This window comes from Doryrhamphus excisus, linkage group LG19, assembly GCF_037039965.1.
Source record: "Doryrhamphus excisus strain RoL-2023G ecotype Guam linkage group LG19, RoL_Dexc_Guam_v1.1, whole genome shotgun sequence".
Taxonomy (NCBI): Eukaryota; Metazoa; Chordata; class Actinopteri; order Syngnathiformes; family Syngnathidae; genus Doryrhamphus; species Doryrhamphus excisus.
This window is the reverse complement of record NC_136375.1, coordinates 15,238,982-15,256,716: the sequence shown is the minus strand read 5'-3', so window position 1 is coordinate 15,256,716 and position 17,735 is coordinate 15,238,982. Positions and strand designations below refer to the sequence as shown.

The 17,735-nt window shown below is 39.8% G+C and overlaps 2 protein-coding genes across 6 annotated transcripts in view; both read left to right on the top strand.

The window, feature by feature from the left end:
* nin (ninein (GSK3B interacting protein)) overlaps positions 1–5,906 on the top strand; it is a 29,985-nt gene extending 24,079 nt beyond the window's left edge. For 3 of the 5 annotated variants that reach the window (XM_058056981.2, XM_078798976.1, XM_058056980.2), the window contains 6 exons: positions 158–304; positions 392–517; positions 588–689; positions 2,277–2,369; positions 5,214–5,327; positions 5,422–5,906. In XM_058056981.2, the coding sequence (XP_057912964.2) occupies positions 158–304; positions 392–517; positions 588–689; positions 2,277–2,369; positions 5,214–5,327; positions 5,422–5,577 (738 nt within the window). In that variant the 3' untranslated portion in view covers positions 5,578–5,906. Of the gene's footprint in view, positions 1–157; positions 305–391; positions 518–587; positions 690–2,276; positions 2,370–4,317; positions 4,977–5,213; positions 5,328–5,421 lie in introns of those variants that run through there. The other 2 variants (XM_058056984.2, XM_058056983.2) reach the window with 2 other exon arrangements.
* A 1,367-nt stretch (positions 5,907–7,273) lies between these two features.
* sav1 (salvador family WW domain containing protein 1) lies at positions 7,274–15,759 on the top strand. Its single transcript, XM_058057028.2, has 5 exons — positions 7,274–7,538; positions 9,226–9,702; positions 12,852–13,122; positions 13,241–13,396; positions 13,795–15,759. Exons 1-5 carry the CDS (start codon positions 7,445–7,447, stop codon positions 14,006–14,008), a joined length of 1,212 nt encoding a protein of 403 aa, XP_057913011.1. The 5' UTR covers positions 7,274–7,444; the 3' UTR covers positions 14,009–15,759.
* The last annotated feature ends 1,976 nt before the right edge of the window (positions 15,760–17,735 follow it).

Below are 17,735 nucleotides of genomic sequence, written 5' to 3'. Positions count from 1 at the left end.
GACGGGCAGCTGCCCGAGCACACGGCTGCTTTTTAAGATGTGTAGCGAAGCCTGTATTTTTTTTATTTTTTTTTTCCCTTTTGGAATGGTGGCCATTTTCACGGAGTGGTCTCAAATGGAGGGGGGTTATGAATTGAAGTTTTGGTTTTCCCCCCAGGTGAAGACCACAGATGAGACCCTCCAGACCCTGGGCCATGAAAGAGCTTGCTTAAAGTCGGAGCTCCGCATGGTGCAGCAGGACCGGGACGCCCTCCTCCAGGAAGTTGCGGTGCTGCACAAGAAGCTACAGAATGCCAACAATAAGGTAAAGACTTTTCCTCACTTTGGGACCCCCCCCCCCCAAACAGAACCGTGTTCTGGAACAGACCTTGCATGTTGTCTTTGTGCGCAGGTCCGAACGGACTCTGGCGGCATCCTGTCCCACAGGCAGCAGCGACACCTGTCTGTCATCAAAGCCTTGGAGCAGGAGAACGCCTCCTTGAGGCAGGAAGTGGACACCCAGAAGTTGGTGATCAAGGTAAGACGGCGGTGTTTTTCTTCAAATTGTCTTCCTGTGATCTCATCGGCCCGCCGTGTGTCCTTGTCAGGACCTCGCTGCCAGAGAGGGACTGGCACAGGTGGAGAAGCTTCGGGAGGAAAACCAGGTCCTCAAGGACCAAGTAGAGCGACTGACTGCTCAGCTGTTAGAGGTTGGTTCTGGAAAGCGGCGCCGCCATCTCGGCTTTTTCATATCGTTAACTCATTCAACCTCTTCAGTAGCGGCCATTTTAGATGGTCTTGGCTCATCTTTCAAGGAACCTAGCAAAACAAGGATTAGAATCCCATCTTTGTTTGTTTTTACATTTTTCCGTGTTTTATTAATCAGCAGTAAAACATAGGTAAGGAAATCAGGAAATTATCAGCTCCCGACTAAAAGGGAGAAAACCATACATACATTTCAAGCACAACTTTTTTATTGTATTTTATTTTTTGCTTTCGTATTTTCCCAAAGTATTTCTTTTAGTTATTTTGACTTTATTCCATAAATATTTTGACTTTATTATAGCAGTTTTTTTTCTTTTATTATGGTGTGTTTTTCCCCAATATTTTTTCTCATAATTTTGACTTTGTTCCATAAATATTTGGACTTTATTCTCAAGACTTTTTTTCCTTGAAAAAAAAAAAAAATCTCGTATTACAACTTTAAAAAAAACAAAAACAAGCCAATTGTCTTAATATTAATTATATTAATATTAATTGTCTAATATTTGAACTTTATGCTACTAAAATGAGGAATGTTTTCTTTTTTTTTTCCAATTTTCCCCTGACTAAAAGGGAGAAAACCATACATACATTTCAAGCATAACTTTTTTTTATTTTATTTTTTGCTTTTGTATTTTCCCAAAGTATTTGTTTTTGTTATTTTGACTTTATTTCATATATATTTTCGCTTTATTTTTTTTTCAGTTTTATTATCATTTTTATTTTATTATATTATTATTATTATTATATTTATTATATTATTATTATATTTTATTATATTATTTTATTATCATGTTTTTTCCCCCAATATTTCTTCTCATAATTTTTTATTTTATTCCATAAATATTTTTACTTTATTCTCAAGACTTTTGCTAACCTAATTTTCCATTAGGTTTTGGAGAACTTTATGCAATAAAATAAATAAATAAATAACTGTCTTTAATATTTCAACTCTATGCTATTACAATAAGACGTTTTTTCTTTTAATATTTTGACTTTATTAAAATTACATGTTTAATTTTATTTTTTTTACTGTTTATTTCCTCCTATATATTTCTTCTCGTAATAAAAAATAAAAATTCCCAAAATATTTGGACTTTATTTTTTATTTTCCAAAAAGTTTTTTTCCCATATTACAACAACAAAAAAAATGTAATTGTTTTTAATATTTGAACTTTATGCTACTAAAATGAAGAATATTTCCTTTTTTTAAATTTTCAAAACCATACATTTATTTCAAGTATTACTCTTTTTTTGGACACTTATCAACATAAATAACCCAAACAAGGGTTGTTTTACATGAAAATAATGGATATATCTTCCTCAGAAGAGCAGTTCCAGTGGCAGATTACTATCACTGCATTTCTGCCCTACACAAGAATCAACGTTATAATATTACCAGGAACAAATAGCATTTTAATAGCACAGATTTTAAATATTCAAGAAAAACGTTATTTTTAAAAAAGTTGTGTATTTTGAGAAACAACCCCCGTTTCACTCTCTTCTCTGACTTCCTGTTTTGTCGTCCACGTCAGTCGTTCCAGGCTCATTTTGCGGGACTTCTGCCCTCGTCGCCTTGCAGGATGGCGAGAAGACACGGCCCTGAGAGCGATGCGGACGACGGGCAGGTAAGATGGAGCGTTCCGCCCCAAGCGTGTCCTTGCATGTTTGCCTGTTTTGCCTTCACCTGCTGTTGATTTCCACTCACTTCCACTCACTTCCACTCACTCTCACGCCGTGATGTCATACACGAGTCAGTAGCGCCCTTTCCCGGAAGGTCTGCAATGCATGTGTGGCATTGGGATGCGGAAGGGCGGGGCTACATGTGTCTCATTTGCATCATTGGAAAGGGATGCTTCCTCTGGGTTTCCTGTTTGTCATCCAACAAAGAACTTTCCAGCACGGGAGCCTCGCCGGAACACTGCGGTGCCGTGTATGTCGTGTCCATTTCACGTTCATTGTGCGTCTTTGGGTGTGTTGTCTTTTCATCCAGCGTCCTTCAGTTGGCTCAAAGGAAGCCCCCCCCATCTGCCATGCTCGCTCACTTGTGCACGTGTTATCCCCTAATAACGATAAGCTGAGTCATGGGCTGGACTCGCTTTTGTTATTGCATATGTCATCGTAGCGCAGGGGTGTCCTAACCTTTTCCCCAATGAGTGCCGCTTAGTGGAAAAGTTTCATTTTTTTTCTCTTAACATTGGCTTTATCCTCGGAAAGTTGTGTTTTTCCATTTCACCCCCCAAGAATCCCAAGATTTTTTTTTTTTGTTATTTTGACTTTATTCCATAAATATTTACACTTTATTACAGCATTTTTTCTGTTTATTATTGTTTTTCCCCCCAATATTTCTTCTCATAATTTTGACTTTATTCCATAATTATTATTCCAGTTCTTCCATTTTTTCTGTTTATCGTGTTTTTTCGACAATATTTCTTCTCATAATTTACCTTATTCCATATTTATTCCATATCAATATTTAAGACTTTATTACAGCAGTTTTTCTGTTTTGATGATTGTTTTTTTCTTCACATAATTTTTACTTTATTCCATAAATATTTAGACTTTGTTTACAGCAGTTTTTCCTTTTTTTCCTATTTATTATTGTGTTTTTTCCACAATATTTCTTCTCATAATTTACTTTATTTTATAAATATTAAGACTTTATTACAGCAGTTTTTCCTTTTTTTCTATTTATCGTGTTTTTTGACAATATTTCTTCTCATAATTGACTTTATTCCATAAATATTAAGATTTATTACAGCAGTTTTTCCATTTTTTTCTGTTTATTATCACGTTTTTTCGACAATATTTCTTCTCATAATTTACTTTATTCCATAAATATTAAGACTTTATTACAGCAGTTTTTCTTTTTTATTAATGATCATGTTTTTCCCCAATATTTCTTCGCATAATTTTGACTTTATTCCATAAATATTTAGACTTTATTTACAGCAGTTCTTCCATTTTTTCTGTTTATCATGTTTTTTTCCCCAATATTTCTTCTCAGAATTTTGACTTTATTAAGTATTGAGTATGAAGATTTTTATTTCAGCAGTTTTTCTTTTTTTTATTGATGAATTTTGACTTTATTACATAAATAGACTTTATTTACAGCAGTTTTTCCATTTTTTTCTGTTTATTATCATGTTTTTTTCCCCAATATTTTTTCTCAGAATTTTGAGTTAATTCCATAAATATTTGGACTTTATTCTCAACTTTTATTGCTAACCTAATTTTCCAAAAGGTTTTGGAAAACTTTATTTAGTTGGGTTCTCATATTACATCTTTGAATAAATAAATAACTTTTAATATTAATAATATTAATTACGGATTTTTCTTAATATTCCCAATTTTTTCATTGTAAAATTACAGATTTTATACAGATTTTTTTTTTTTTTATTTTATTTTTTAGATTTTAGACACCCGGGATGTACTAGTTGGGTAGTCAGTGCAGGTGTGTCCAGGTGTCGGAAGTGGGCGTGTCGAGGCTGAGCGAAGCCCGGCGTGGGGCGTGGGGGATGGGGGGGGGTGCGGCTTAGCGCTGTGGTGAAGTGTACGCCTGCCTTCTCTCTCCAGGGGGCGCCGGCGGAGCAGCGGACCGCCAACGCAGACGGCTACCGGCGGACGGGCGGCCTTTAACGCCATCCTCGCTCACGGACAAGGACACGCGGGGCCTGAAGGTGTCGTTGTACGACACCGCCGCTAGGTGGCGGCAAAACCGCGCTCGTTTTTCTTCCCAATGGGATCATCAAGGACAAGATGGCTCTTTTTTATCGAGCGTCGTTGCCGTTTTGAGGGCGGGGAATGTAGGCGTCGTGATTGTTTCGATTTTAGAAGGAAGGAAAGGAGCGCTCACTCTGAGCCTTTTCTAACCATCACTATGTCAACACCTGTTGTTTGTCTTTTTCTTTGTTGTTTAACACCGCACATTCTCCACTTGAATGCTTTTTCTCTTTATTTTTTTCAAGCTGCTGCACAACCAAAGTGGATCCCAGTGCTTACGGGGGCTGGGGAGGGGGGGGGGTGTTTTGCTGGCCTGGAGTGGCCATATGTGTCTCACACTTCCTGTTTATTTCAAACCTTATTTATTATTTGTTTGTTACAACCACAACTTATTATTTATCATTATTATTATTATTATTTATCAGTTATTATTTTTCTGTGGATTTTTATGATTTTTATACCTATTTATATATATTTTTTATTTGATAGCATTTTTTATAGAAATGTAGCTAACTTTGTAAATGAGAAATAACTACAAAGCAAATAAAGTGTTTGTTTTGAATTTTTATTGTTTGTTTTATAGTGATTCATGTCGGGGGGAGCGGGAGAGGGAGGGGGGCACAAACAGAGTATCATACTCCAATGAAATAGCTTCAGTGTAACATGAATATTACTGCCAGGAAATCTTCCAGTGTTCCCGCTCGTGTTTCATCCTCAGACGGAAAATTCTGTGTGCGTCTCCTGTGCAGGACGCTCGCCAACGCAGGATGGAGCGCATGGAGGAGAGGATGAAGGAGATCGAGGCGTCGCTGCGTAACGTCAAGCTTCTTCTCCGGGAGAAGGTGGCTCAGCTCAAAGAGCAGGTCAGAACACACAAGACAGTCAAAGTGACAAAAAGGGAAAAGTCCATTTTTTTGTCATTTATTTATTTATTTTTTTACCTTCTCTTTGGACCAGGTCCACAAGAACAGCATCGCCGACGTGCTGATCCGGGACCTGTACTCTGAAAACGGCCAGCTGCTCAAAGCCCTGGAGATGTCCAAGCAGAGACGACGGAAAATGGAGGGGACCGCCCGCCTGGCCCCCAGTGACGTCAATAAAGTCTGTGTATGAGACAAAAGTTGTGATATTACGAGAAAAAAAGTCATACATTTTCAATCAAAGGTAATATTCCAAGAATAAACTCTAATTTATGAAGGGGAAAAAAGTTGTAATATTACAAAAAGTTGGAAAGTTATGAGTTTTTCCATTTCACCCCCCCAAGAATCCCAAGATTTTTTTTTATTTTGACTCTATTCCATAAATATTTACATTTTATTACAGCATTTTTTCTGTTTATTATTGTTTTTCCCCCAATATTTCTTCTCATAATTTTGACTTTATTCCATAATTATTATTATTATTATAATTATTATTATTATGTTATTAAGATATTACGAGAAAAAAAGGAAGGAAGAAGTATGCCAGAAATTTTTAATCTCGTGAGAAAAAAAAGTCATGTTATGAGAAAAGTTGTAAATTTTGAAAATCGTACATTATGAGAGAAGTCATAAATTTATGAGAAAAAGTTGTGATATTACGAGAAAAAATGTAATATTCTGAGAATAAACTCATAAATTTATGTTGCAATATTACAAAAAAGTTGGAGTTATGAGTCCTAATGTGATGAGAAAAGTTGTAAAGGTAGGGGGAAAATCATTACAAAAATAAAATTGTACATTTACAAAGAAAAAGTCTCAATATTATGAGAAAAAAAAATCATAAATTTGTAAGAAGTCGTCAATTTCCAAGAAAAAGGTAAAATTGTGAGAAAAAACTTAAACGTTTATGAGAAAAAAATTTATATTACCAAAAAAGCAAATTCATGAGAAAAAAGTTACATTATGAGAGGTCTTAAATTTAGGAGAATAAAGTTGTGAATTTATGAGGAAAATAATTATAATATGAGAATATCGCATATTTAATGGAAGAGTTGCAATATTAAGAAAGTGCTTGTAATATAAAGTTGTATATTTAGGACAAAAAGTCATAAATTACATAAAAAGTTATGAGGAAGAAGTATGCCAGAAATTTGAGAGTTTGTAATATAAAGTTGTATAATTTTATGTGAAAAAAGTCCTAAAATTACAACAAAAGTTACGGGGAAGAAGTATGAAAAAATAAGAAAAGTTGTATATTATGAGAAAAGTCATGCATTTATGAGAAAAAGTTGTAATATTAGGAGAATAAAGTTGTCACATTATGAGATTATGAGGAAGTAAACATTATTTTGACACTTGTGTGACTGTCCCCATTTTTCTTTTAAGTTTTTTTTAAGTTTTGTGCGGTTAGTTTCTATGGAGGACCAAAACTGCCAAAATAATAAATAAATAAAAGTGGACATAAAAACAAAAATGAAAAAAAAATCAAAAAATTAAATACAAAAAAATAAATATAAATGGAAATAAAAACAAAAATATATTTTTTTAAATTTTTGAATCTTGTTTTTTATTTTTGTATTTATTTTTGCTTTTATTTATTTATTTATTTATGTATATATTTTTTATTTTTATTTTTATTTCCATTTATATTTATTTTGTATTTAATTTTTTTCTTTTTTTTCTTTTTTGTTTTTATTTCCACTTTTATTTATTTATTATTTTGGCAGTTTTGGTCCTCCATAAGTTTCATGCTTTTCCAACATGAACGACCTTTTCATAACTTTATTCCAACAGCCAGAATGTTATGCGTGTGCGCGTTCCCGACGTTTGCTGCGTCGTGCCCGGGCACACGCACGTGCGCAGATCCCAACCTCCAGTCAGTCAGTCAGTCAGTCAGTCAGTCATCGGCTCTCCTGTTTTAGCGTCAGCGGGCTAGCGGGCTAAACGCTCCGTCCTAAGCCGAACAAATGTTGTCTCTCGGCGCCGTGCGAGAAGGAGGAGAGCGGGGCGGCATGGCGGCGACGTGTTGTTGATATTGACCGCCGACACACAGCAGAGTTATGCTCTCACGAAAGAAAAGTAAAAGCGAGTCGTCGAAGCCAGCAGAGGTACACGGCAAGTACGTCAAGAAGGAGACGTCGCCGCTACTCAGAAGTAAGCAACAGGCTGCTAGCACTTAGGCTAGTTAGCATCCTAGCCTAGCCTAGCCAGCTACTCTCCATGTTGTCTTTCTCGCTTTAATACAGCTCTTTTTCACTTTAACAACTTAGAAACATTCTTTGCGTCGCGTTGTGTTTCACTTTCTAAAGTTTTAAGCACAGTTTATATAGTTTCGCCGCTAGCAACAAGTGGCTAGCCTTAGCGCTAGCTTTAAAGTTGACCCATGTTATTATTACCCTGTGATGCTACAACCAAACAGTGAGGTCACGTGACTACTCATGCCAATACTGTAAACGACTATTTTTATTTTCACTTAAAGTCGGCGTTGTCCGAAATAAATAACGTCCAATATTCTGCCAGCTGTTTGAGTATAACAATGTGTTGTTATTTGGACTTAAATGCCATCATGTTTTACAATTGCATAATAATATTCTAATAATATATTTGTTGATGTAGACGGCGGACACGACCCCATCTCTAACATTTCACCTCATGTTTTTGTAAAATGTTGTTTTTCATGTTTTTTTATTTTTTAAAGGCCGTATTATATAAGAAAAATAATAGTTTTAATAATAGTTTTAAAAGAAAAATGTATTTAAGCTGGCCAATTAGCACTTTGAATTTAATGACTTCACTCAATCACCTTTTTCCAAAATATGGCGCCCCCAAGAAAAAGTTAGTTTACTAGAAAACTGTCAAAATAATTATGAAAAGAAAATTTAAATAATTGGAAAATTTAAAAAAAAACAGTGAATGGAAAATGGAAAAAGTACTGGAATTTTAAAAGAATAAAGTAAAAACATTACCAGAAAAAAAATCACATTTTAATGAGAAAAAGTAGATTCTTTTTAAGAAAAAAAATCTTAATGTTATGAGGAAAAATAATGTAATTTAATTAAATCATTAAATAATTGTTTTTGTATTAGTAGGAGAAAAAATAAAATGAGGATATGGACCAAAAAAGAGCACAAATGGGGGGAAAAAGGCTGGAATTTTATTTTAATTTGTATTTTAATGAGAAAAAAGTATTAATGTTGTTTTAGGAAAATGCACGAGTCTTATTTGTGTCTTCAATCATTCATTAATTTTCTACCGCTTTTTCCTCACAAGGGTTGCGGGGGGTGCTGGAGCCTATCCCAGCTGTCTTCGGGCGTATAGACAAACAACCATTCACACTCACATTCATACCTATGGACAATTTGGAGTGGCTAATTAACCTAGCATGTTTTTGGAATGTGGGAGGAAACCGGAGTACCCGGAGAAAACCCACGCATGAACGGGGAGAACATGCAAACTCCACACAGAGATGGCCGAGGGTGGAATTGAACCCTGGTCTCCTAGCTGTGAGGTCTGCGAGCTAACCACTCGCTCACCGTGCCGCCTATTTGTGTCTTATTGTCTCTTAATATGTCAGCTTTACTTTGTAAGGGTGACTATAGGGGTGTTATCTCATGTCTCGAGAGCTCTAATAATATTAGCTGCCTTTAGAAGGTCAAAAACAGGTTTTCGATGATAACTACCAAAATATATAAAATTTTTAAATAAGGATCTTTCTCTGTGGAACTGTAATAAACCAGAGATTATTATAATATTTATATATTATTTATTTTATTTTTTATTTATTTTTTAAAACTGTGTTTTGGGATCTAACTTTTTGCAATGAAAATGTATTTTCTTCCAGATCTTATGCCCTCATTCATCCGCCATGGACCCACCATTCCCAGGCGCTCTGACGTCCCCCTACCGGACATGGGACCCTCTGCATACCCCACACCCCCCAGCCGGGAGCCTGTGGCGTCCCGCAACAAGAGCTTCCTCCGGCCGCCCGTGCAGAGGCCCCCTCACGAGGTAGCCCGCCGCGAGAGCCACCGCTTGTCGGCGCCCCCTTACCTGCCCCGCAGTTTAGGCGAGCTTCCCCACGAGTACGCCGGCTCGTTGCAATCCTTCCTGACGGATGCGAGCCCCGTGTCGGAGAACGGAGACGCCGGGCGCTATTATTACCCCTCGGAGGCGTCATACTACGACGGCCAACAGCAGCAGCCGAGGAGACTCCCGGAGCGTTTCCCTGACGACTACCGCTACTACGAGCTCAGTGAACACAACTTCCAAAGACTCCCGCGGCAACACACCCCCCCTGCTCCGAGCAGACCCCCCTCAGGTAAACCCCATCACATCCTGATATACATGCTAGATGCGGTAATAATTCTTTCAATGATACGGAAATACGATGTAAAAAAAAAAAAAGGATGTAAAATGACATTCTCCACATACATTCCTTCAAAATAAGAGCACTGTTTGCCTCATGTCTGCCTAAACAAAATAAGAGTATCATTTTGTTTTACTTCTATTTTGTTATTTTCCATTTTTTATTTTAAAAATTAAATTGTATTTTTTTTAATGTAATTGACACACAGCATGAAATTAGTTGTTTTCCTGGTGCCGTACAACAGCATTAGATTGCTATATTGCAGTACTATAACAACATAATACCATCTTTATTGAGGTGACAACATTGTTCACCCAACCTCGCTTGAAGCACATTTTTCCGACACGTACGGACATATCAGATAATAATAATAATAATAATAATAATAGTAAGCCTTATGTCACGCACGTGATGTTGAGATGTTTTGCGGCCCTGTCTAAAGATAGACCCCGGCACATAAACAAGTCTTTTCACATCCGTTCCGGATGCTCCTTAGGCGCGTCACACATAAGTCGGTGTGAAAGGAATGCAGAGCCGCTACGCAGTGCTCCACAACAACTCCAGAACATCTTCTACTCGCGTTCGCGGCTTCAATGTGCTCTTTATGCGACTCGACATGACAAACAGCTGACTGCGCAGCCTCATGCTCACGTCTTTCTAGTTTTAATGGACATACAGTATCCTACAGACGTTACTGTCATGGCCCCCACATTTCATCAAGAATTTTTAGAAAATTTAATTTTTAAAATAAAAAATGGAAAATAACAAAATAGAAGTAAAATTTTTAGAAAAAATTTCTTTATTCCCCTTTATTTACTTTATTCCCACAATATTTTGACTTGATTTTTGTACCATTATAACTTTTCCCATAACTTTGTGTTTATCATCATAATAGGACTGATAAAAATTCTTATGTTCCTAAAACAATATTAATACTTTTTTAAAATAAAATAAAAAAATTTGTCTCTTAATATTTTTACTTTATTGTAATAAAATTCCAGCCTTTTTTTCCCATTTGTGCTCTTTTTTTGTCATTTTACTTTTTCTCCTAATATTACAGAAAAAATATTTAATATTTCAACTCTACGTTCCTAATTGACATTATTTTTCCTCATAATATTAAGAATAATATATTTTTTATATTATTTTATTTTTAATAATATATTTTTTCTTGAAAGAGTACTTTTTCTCATTAGTATGTGATTTTTTTTCTGGTAATATTTTCACTTTATTCTTTTGAAATTCCAGTAGTTTTTCCATTTTCCGTCCACTGTTGTTTTGTTTTTTTTTAGTATTTTAATTTTCTTTTCATAATTATTTTGACAGTATTCTAGTAAAGTAACTTTTTCTGGGGGGCGCCATGGTTTATGACCATGAGCCTTCACGCTGGACACATTTTTCCCCCAGCAAAGGGTAGACATGATGAGGATGATGAGTAGGTTGCGGAGGAGGCGGTGCACATTTCTGTGGCGTCTGCACACATTCCACTACTTCACTCTGCCGCTGCCAGCGGCCTCTTGCTCTTGTTGCCACTTTGTCAAACGTATCAGATTCATCTGGTTTCTTTTTTCTTTCAGCCTTTTGTCTCTGTCTCTTTCTCCATGTAAACGTGATGAATTTGTACTCGCACAGCAGGAATCTTCAGATAGTTCACACAATGAATGTATGTGATTTTGTGGACCATCACTCTTGTCTTCTAAGATGTGGCAAATGATGCTACCAGGCAAGAAAACCTCTTTCTAAATCATCTCAATTTGTAATATTAACCTATGGTAATTAATAAGCCATACCACACTGTGATGCAGTCGGTCAGTATGGGTGGATGAGCGATAGAAGGTGGGGGTCAGGTGTTGTCTGTTGAGATGAGGACGCCAAGGAACCCTCTCAACACACTCGCCGTTGATGTATGAGATGAGTCCGACCACTGTGGTGTCGTCGGTGAACCTGACGATGTGGTTATTGTTGTGGGCTGCACGGCAGTCGTGGGTGTAGAGACAGTACAGGAGGGGGGCTCGGCACCGGTGCTCAGCGTCCATGTGGAGGAGAGGTGGGGTGCCGGTTGGTGTGAAAGTCCTGGCACATGTGAGAGGGGGTAGTCCAAGGGTGACTAATTTGGTGATCATTTGATTTGCTAATTCCGCTAATAAAATACTTGTTTAGGAGGCACTGGTTCATCACTTGTTGCTGTTTTCCTTCACAAGTTGTTGAAGAATTAGACCAGGGACGCCATGATAGATGTTTTCCTAGTCAAACCGTCGCTGATTGGTTGATCGTGAACAAGAACGGGTGTGGGTAAAATGTGGACGCCGGTCTAAATAAATGATTCTGATTGGTCCATTTCAAGATTTGCAAGGATTAGTTTGCAAATTATCAACAAGAACCGCTTTTAAAAAAAACTTTTCGCAGTATGGCATGCCAAAGTGAACTTGCCCAACGGGAATATCACTGATTGGATTTACTTGCCCCCAATTTTGTTTTAACTTGCCCCGGGCCATCGGTACATGGTTATTGTCGAGCCCTGGAAGAGTGTGCGGGCCTGGCTGGTGAACCAGGGTTTCTGGTTTGGAAGAACCCGGATGCTTTTGTCTACACTCACACTACTCTACTACTACTCTACTCTAAATATATGTGCCTTAGTGTATTTTTGTGTACTTTATTGTAAAGTGAGACCCTAATTTTGATGACTTTTCTACCATCCAGCCTGACAAGTGTGACACATAATGTAATAATGTAACACCCAAAATGTTTGAGGTAGTATCAAAAGTTTGGAGTATCATAACCCTAAATTGATTGGACTGACAAGAGCACCAAGAGAGTTCTCTTTTTGGGAGTGGAGTGGGTTTCAGTCCACCCACAGTCCAAAAATAGTTAGTTGACCATCTTTGTATCGGTCACAATTTTATAGCAAAGCCTCCATTCTTCTCCCATCCTGCCGATCACATAATGCCTCACATTCCTCATCATTCCCAACGCGATGTTTTTCAATTCTCCCAAAACCATCAGTTCTCCCCACTGGCCGTTTTTGGCCGCTGTTTGGTCAGGCATCTCGCTGGCTCCCTCGAGGTCTCCTACAAAATAAAAATGTTTTCTCTCCTCCCCAGGCATAGGTCGAATACAGGCCAAGTCCCTGGGGAACCTCTCTAGTCTTACAGCGGAGGACATGCCCCTCCCCGCCGGCTGGACCGTGGACTGGACCATCCGTGGCAGGAAGTACTACATCGACCACAACACTAACACCACGCACTGGAGCCACCCTCTGGAAAGGGAGGGGCTCCCTCCAGGCTGGGAGAAAGTGGAGTCGGCCGAGTTTGGGGTGTACTACGTGGATCACATCAACAAGAGGGCGCAGTACCGACACCCCTGCGCTCCCAGGTATTTCCACTGGGTTATGTTTTCATTGCTTATGGGGAAGCGGATTATGGGCGGCTGTGCGGCATTGAGCCATTATGGCCACTTACGGGACTAAAGTGGAACTGCACGTTTGTTCTAGTGTTCCTCGCTATGACCAGCCGCCGCCTCTGCCGCCTCCGGTCACCTACCAGCCGCGGCCTGCTGAGAGGAACCAGCCGGTGCTGGTCCCAGCCAACCCTTACCACACTGCCGAGATCCCAGACTGGTTGCAAGTCTACGCCCGTGCCCCCCTCAAGTGAGTACCCGGAGCTGAGTATGTAGTATCCTGTAGTATTGTCCAAGGCGTGCACCACTGGAATTTGGTAGTGCATGGCAGCGTGGGAGACATGGCCTCCTCTCGCCATCATTTCCTTCGCATTGTCCGTGTGACATTACCGCCACCTACAGGACTGGAGGGGCAGGGAGTGGACGCTAGTTTAGGACTGTTGTTGTTTTTATTCACAGCAAGCAGGCTGACGCTAAGAAGCTAAAAGGGAGGAGGCAGCCATCACTTACTACCAGGCACTGTTGCTCGACCTTGCCATGGTTAATAAATGCACGCCAATAGATATCGACAAGATGTCCTCCGCCGCTGTCACAAATCGTCCCGTCCAAACCAGTGATGGCGCTTCTCCACCCATCCCCCTTCATCAGGTACGACCACATCCTGAAGTGGGAGCTCTTCCAACTGGCCGACCTGGACACATACCAGGGCATGCTGAAGTTGCTCTTCATGAAGGAGCTGGAGCACATCGTCAAGTCGTACGAGGCGTACCGCCAGGCGCTGCTCTCCGAGGCGGAGGCTCGCAAGCAGCGGCAGCAGTGGTACGCCCAGCAGCCCAACAAGAACTTCATGGGGAACATGTGACGACTCCGCCCACCACGCTGAGTTTCCCACAGTTTTGGGGGGGGGGGTCGCGGTCAGGCAGGATTGCCTCTTTTACCAAATCCATCTGTGTCTTGGCTCGATCCAAATATAGCAGACAGGAAGACGCATGCTGGCTTGAGGAACCCAAAACAAAGCGGAGAACATGCCACGTGCGCTTGTGGTGCTCTTATGTATGGACTTGGACTTTTCAGTCGCGAGAGACTAGGGTGGGAAAAAAAATGTGCCTTTTTACAGTCAACCAAAAGCAACATTGTTATTTAAAAAAAAAAAAAAATCAGCTGATATTTCCTTATTTCAGATGCGTCCTTCTTCTCCTGTGAGAGAGAACATGGCGGCTTCTTCTCCTTTTGTGGCCTTTTTTTTTTTTTTAAACCCATCCCCCGCTTTCAGCTTTTGCTACAAACTGCCGCTTTTCCTCTCGTAGCCTTTCTAAGACAATCCAAGACAAATATGGACCATATTTAAGTGTCAACAAGGAACGCGTCTTTATTTAATTAAAGATAAGCATCGGCCCGGCGTGCTGCCAGGCTAGCTGATGATAAGCTACCCGAACCAACCTCTTTGGAAACACCTCATGGGATCTTTTTAAAGCTCCACTGGGAGATTTCGGTCATTTGGTTTGTTTAAAAAAAAAAAAAAAAAAAAATTCACAAACATCTCAAAAGCCATAAGAGAATGCTATTTGTTGCTACCAGCAGGAAGAATTAGAAATATTTTAATATATAACTATAATATCTAAACATGCATGCAGGTTCTGCTTGTGCTCGGTGGAATTTAGTAGGATTTCATACCCAAAGTTGGCATAGAATTGGAAATATGCATCATCTTCCACATGGAGAGCCTGCAAACACGAACATAAACAAAACAGGAAGTGAAGGGGAGGGACCAAAGGGCTCATGACACCAAAAAAAACTACCCACTTCAACATTTTTTTATACTGCTCTCACATAAACAACAATGAAATGGTGATTTCGGCACGAATCCACACTGAGAATTTTCGGAACCACCACCAACTCGGTTATGACGTCACGACCAGAAACGCTCCAAATTTTAGTGACAGCATTTCATGTTTAGTCATTTTAGTCACGTCTTAAGATTGGCACTTACGCTACAATCAGCTACAGCAGATTAAACATTAGCCGCCTAGCATGTCGGAACCAACATGGCTACGAACGGCTCCTCCAGGGAATATTAGATACGTGATTGACTCACTGCCAACTTGGCACGCTTTTCCACAGTCAAACATCTTGTCCTGTTTGACTTTTTCCACCATCTGGGGTCGTATTTTGACCAAATAACGAAGCACCTGGAGGCGAAATGTAAACAAGCTTACTCCATTTTGTGGAGTCTTCCTGCTGTAGCTGTCATCACAACGAGCAGGCATATGGAAAATGTATACCAAAGTACAGAAATTGACCCCAATGGGGACCATGACAGCTGAACCGGCGTTTCTGGGCGGGGGCTTCTGGGGTATCCACAGCAAATATACAGTAATACAATTAAATTGTGTTTTGGTGTCCTGAGCCCTTTAAAGAAATGTTTGCGTCCTCCTACTAAAGTGTCCCAGAATGGTGTTTTGAGTAGCACACGCTGCACTCCTAAGGCTTTGTGCTTTTATTTTGTGGGGGGCCGGCGCTAAATACGCTACAAGGGTCCCATTGGAGACGGCTTCTTTACACGCTGAAGGTTGTTTCGTAATAATAAACCTCAAGTCTGCTTTCTACTCTTAAGACATTGTTCTTCTTCATGGCTTTCGGGGGCGCTGAATGGATGGCGACTGGGCGGTTTGGGTTGCCTCAACTGGCAGGCTTCTCCAGTTCATGCTGAAAGACTAGATAGGACAGCCCTAGTCTAGCTGTCCTATCTAGTCGTAAGTATGGAATCAATTACAACTGGACTCTTCAGGTTCTTTTAGTTGTTTTGCCTCGCATTTAGACTAGATAGGACAGCTCTAGCCTAGCTGTCCTATCTAGTCGTAAGTATGGAATCAATTACAACTGGACTCTTCAGGGTCTTTTAGTTGTTTTGCCTCTCATTTAGACTAGATAGGACAGCTAGGCTAGAGCTGTCCTATCTAGTCATAAGTATGGAATCAATTACAACTAGACTCTTAAGGGTCTTTTAGTTGTTTTGCCTCTCATCTAAACAGGGTTCACCAGTTCACGCTGAAAGACTAGATAGGACAGCTAGGCTAGAGCTGTCCTATCTAGTCGTAAGTATAGAATCAATTACAACTGGACTCTTCAGGTTATTTTAGTTGTTTTGCCTCTCATTTAGACTAGATAGGACAGCTCTAGCCTAGCTGGGTCTTTTAGTTGTTTTGCCTCTCATCTAAACAGAGTTCACCAGTTTATGCGGAAAGACTAGATAGGACAGCTAGACTAGAGCTGTCCTACCTAGTCGTAAGCATAGAATCAATTACAACTGGACTCTTCAGGTTCTTTTAGTTGTTTTGCCTCTCATTTAGACTAGATAGGACAGCTCTAGCCTAGCTGGGTCTTTTAGTTGTTTTGCCTCTCATCTAAACAGAGTTCACCAGTTTATGCGGAAAGACTAGATAGGACAGCTAGACTAGAGCTGTCCTACCTAGTCGTAAGCATAGAATCAATTACAACTGGACTCTTCAGAGTCTTTTAGTTGTTTTGCCTCTCATCTAAACAGGGTTCACCAACTCGTGCTGAAAGACTAGATAGGACAGCTAATCTAGTCGTAAGTATGGAATCAATTGCAACTGGACTCTTCAGGGTCTTTTAGTTGTTTTGCCTCTCATTTAAACAGGGTTCACCAGTTCATGTTGAAAGACTGGATAGGACAGCTAGACTAGAGCTGTCCTATCTAGTCGTAACTATAGAATCAATTACAATTTGACTTTTCAGGGTCTTTTAGAAGATGTTTTGTTGTTTCTGTCGATGTTTCTGATTCTCAACCAGAACTGTCCTATCTAGTTGTATTGAATCAATGAAAGTTCAGACTCTCGTCTGAGCAGGTGTAATCAGGTGTTCCTCAAATACTAGATAGGACAGCACTGGTTTTACTGCATGGTGCAGGATGTTCCAGTGGTAGGAAACGGCAGTCGGCATCTGCCAGACAACGGTAGTGGTGTGAAAGGTATGAAACCTTCATTGGTCCTCTGGAGGATACCATCCCCTCAGACTAGAGCTGTCCTATCTAGTCTGAAACTGATCTTACCTGGACAAGTCAATTTGCCAGGGATGAACACGGACAACAAGCCACTCGCTCGCTAGTTTATTTACATTTTCCATATCGCAAACGATGGAACACAAGCCAAGATGAAACCATGAATGCTACGTCGGAACACATCAGCAGCGGCGTGGAAGCCTCTGTGGCCTCGTGATGTGGATGATGCTAAACAGCGTGGAAGACTGCAGAGCCTTTTTAAATGCTTCAAACCCCCCGGAGGTGTGATGTCGGTAATGAATGTGCAAAAAAAATGCTCCAGATGCACGTGACGTCAACGACGAGGGACAATAACAGTCGGCTAATGAATGTGCAAAAAGTGGAGCTGGGATGTTGACAGAAATCAGGAAGGAGCATTCTTTCCCCGCCCGATTCACGTCAAGCACCGACTCCCGAGTGGCAGGGATTCCCCACAGGGGGGGGGGCAGAGGGACACGGCAATGCTTTGGAGGGGGGGGTGACACTAACATGTCTGGCCTATGAAGCATGTGGCGTGGAATCACAGGAA

What these genes read in the sequence shown, in the direction of transcription:
- sav1 (XM_058057028.2), top strand. Translation starts at nt 7,445, where the DNA reads ATGCTCTCACGAAAGAAAAGTAAAAGCGAGTCGTCGAAGCCAGCAGAG. An exon ending in TCCGAGCAGACCCCCCTCAG is followed by an intron (nt 9,703 to 12,851) that starts GTAAACCCCATC and finishes TCTCCTCCCCAG; the next exon opens with GCATAGGTCGAATACAGGCC. An exon ending in TACGCCCGTGCCCCCCTCAA is followed by an intron (nt 13,397 to 13,794) that starts GTGAGTACCCGG and finishes CCCCTTCATCAG; the next exon opens with GTACGACCACATCCTGAAGT.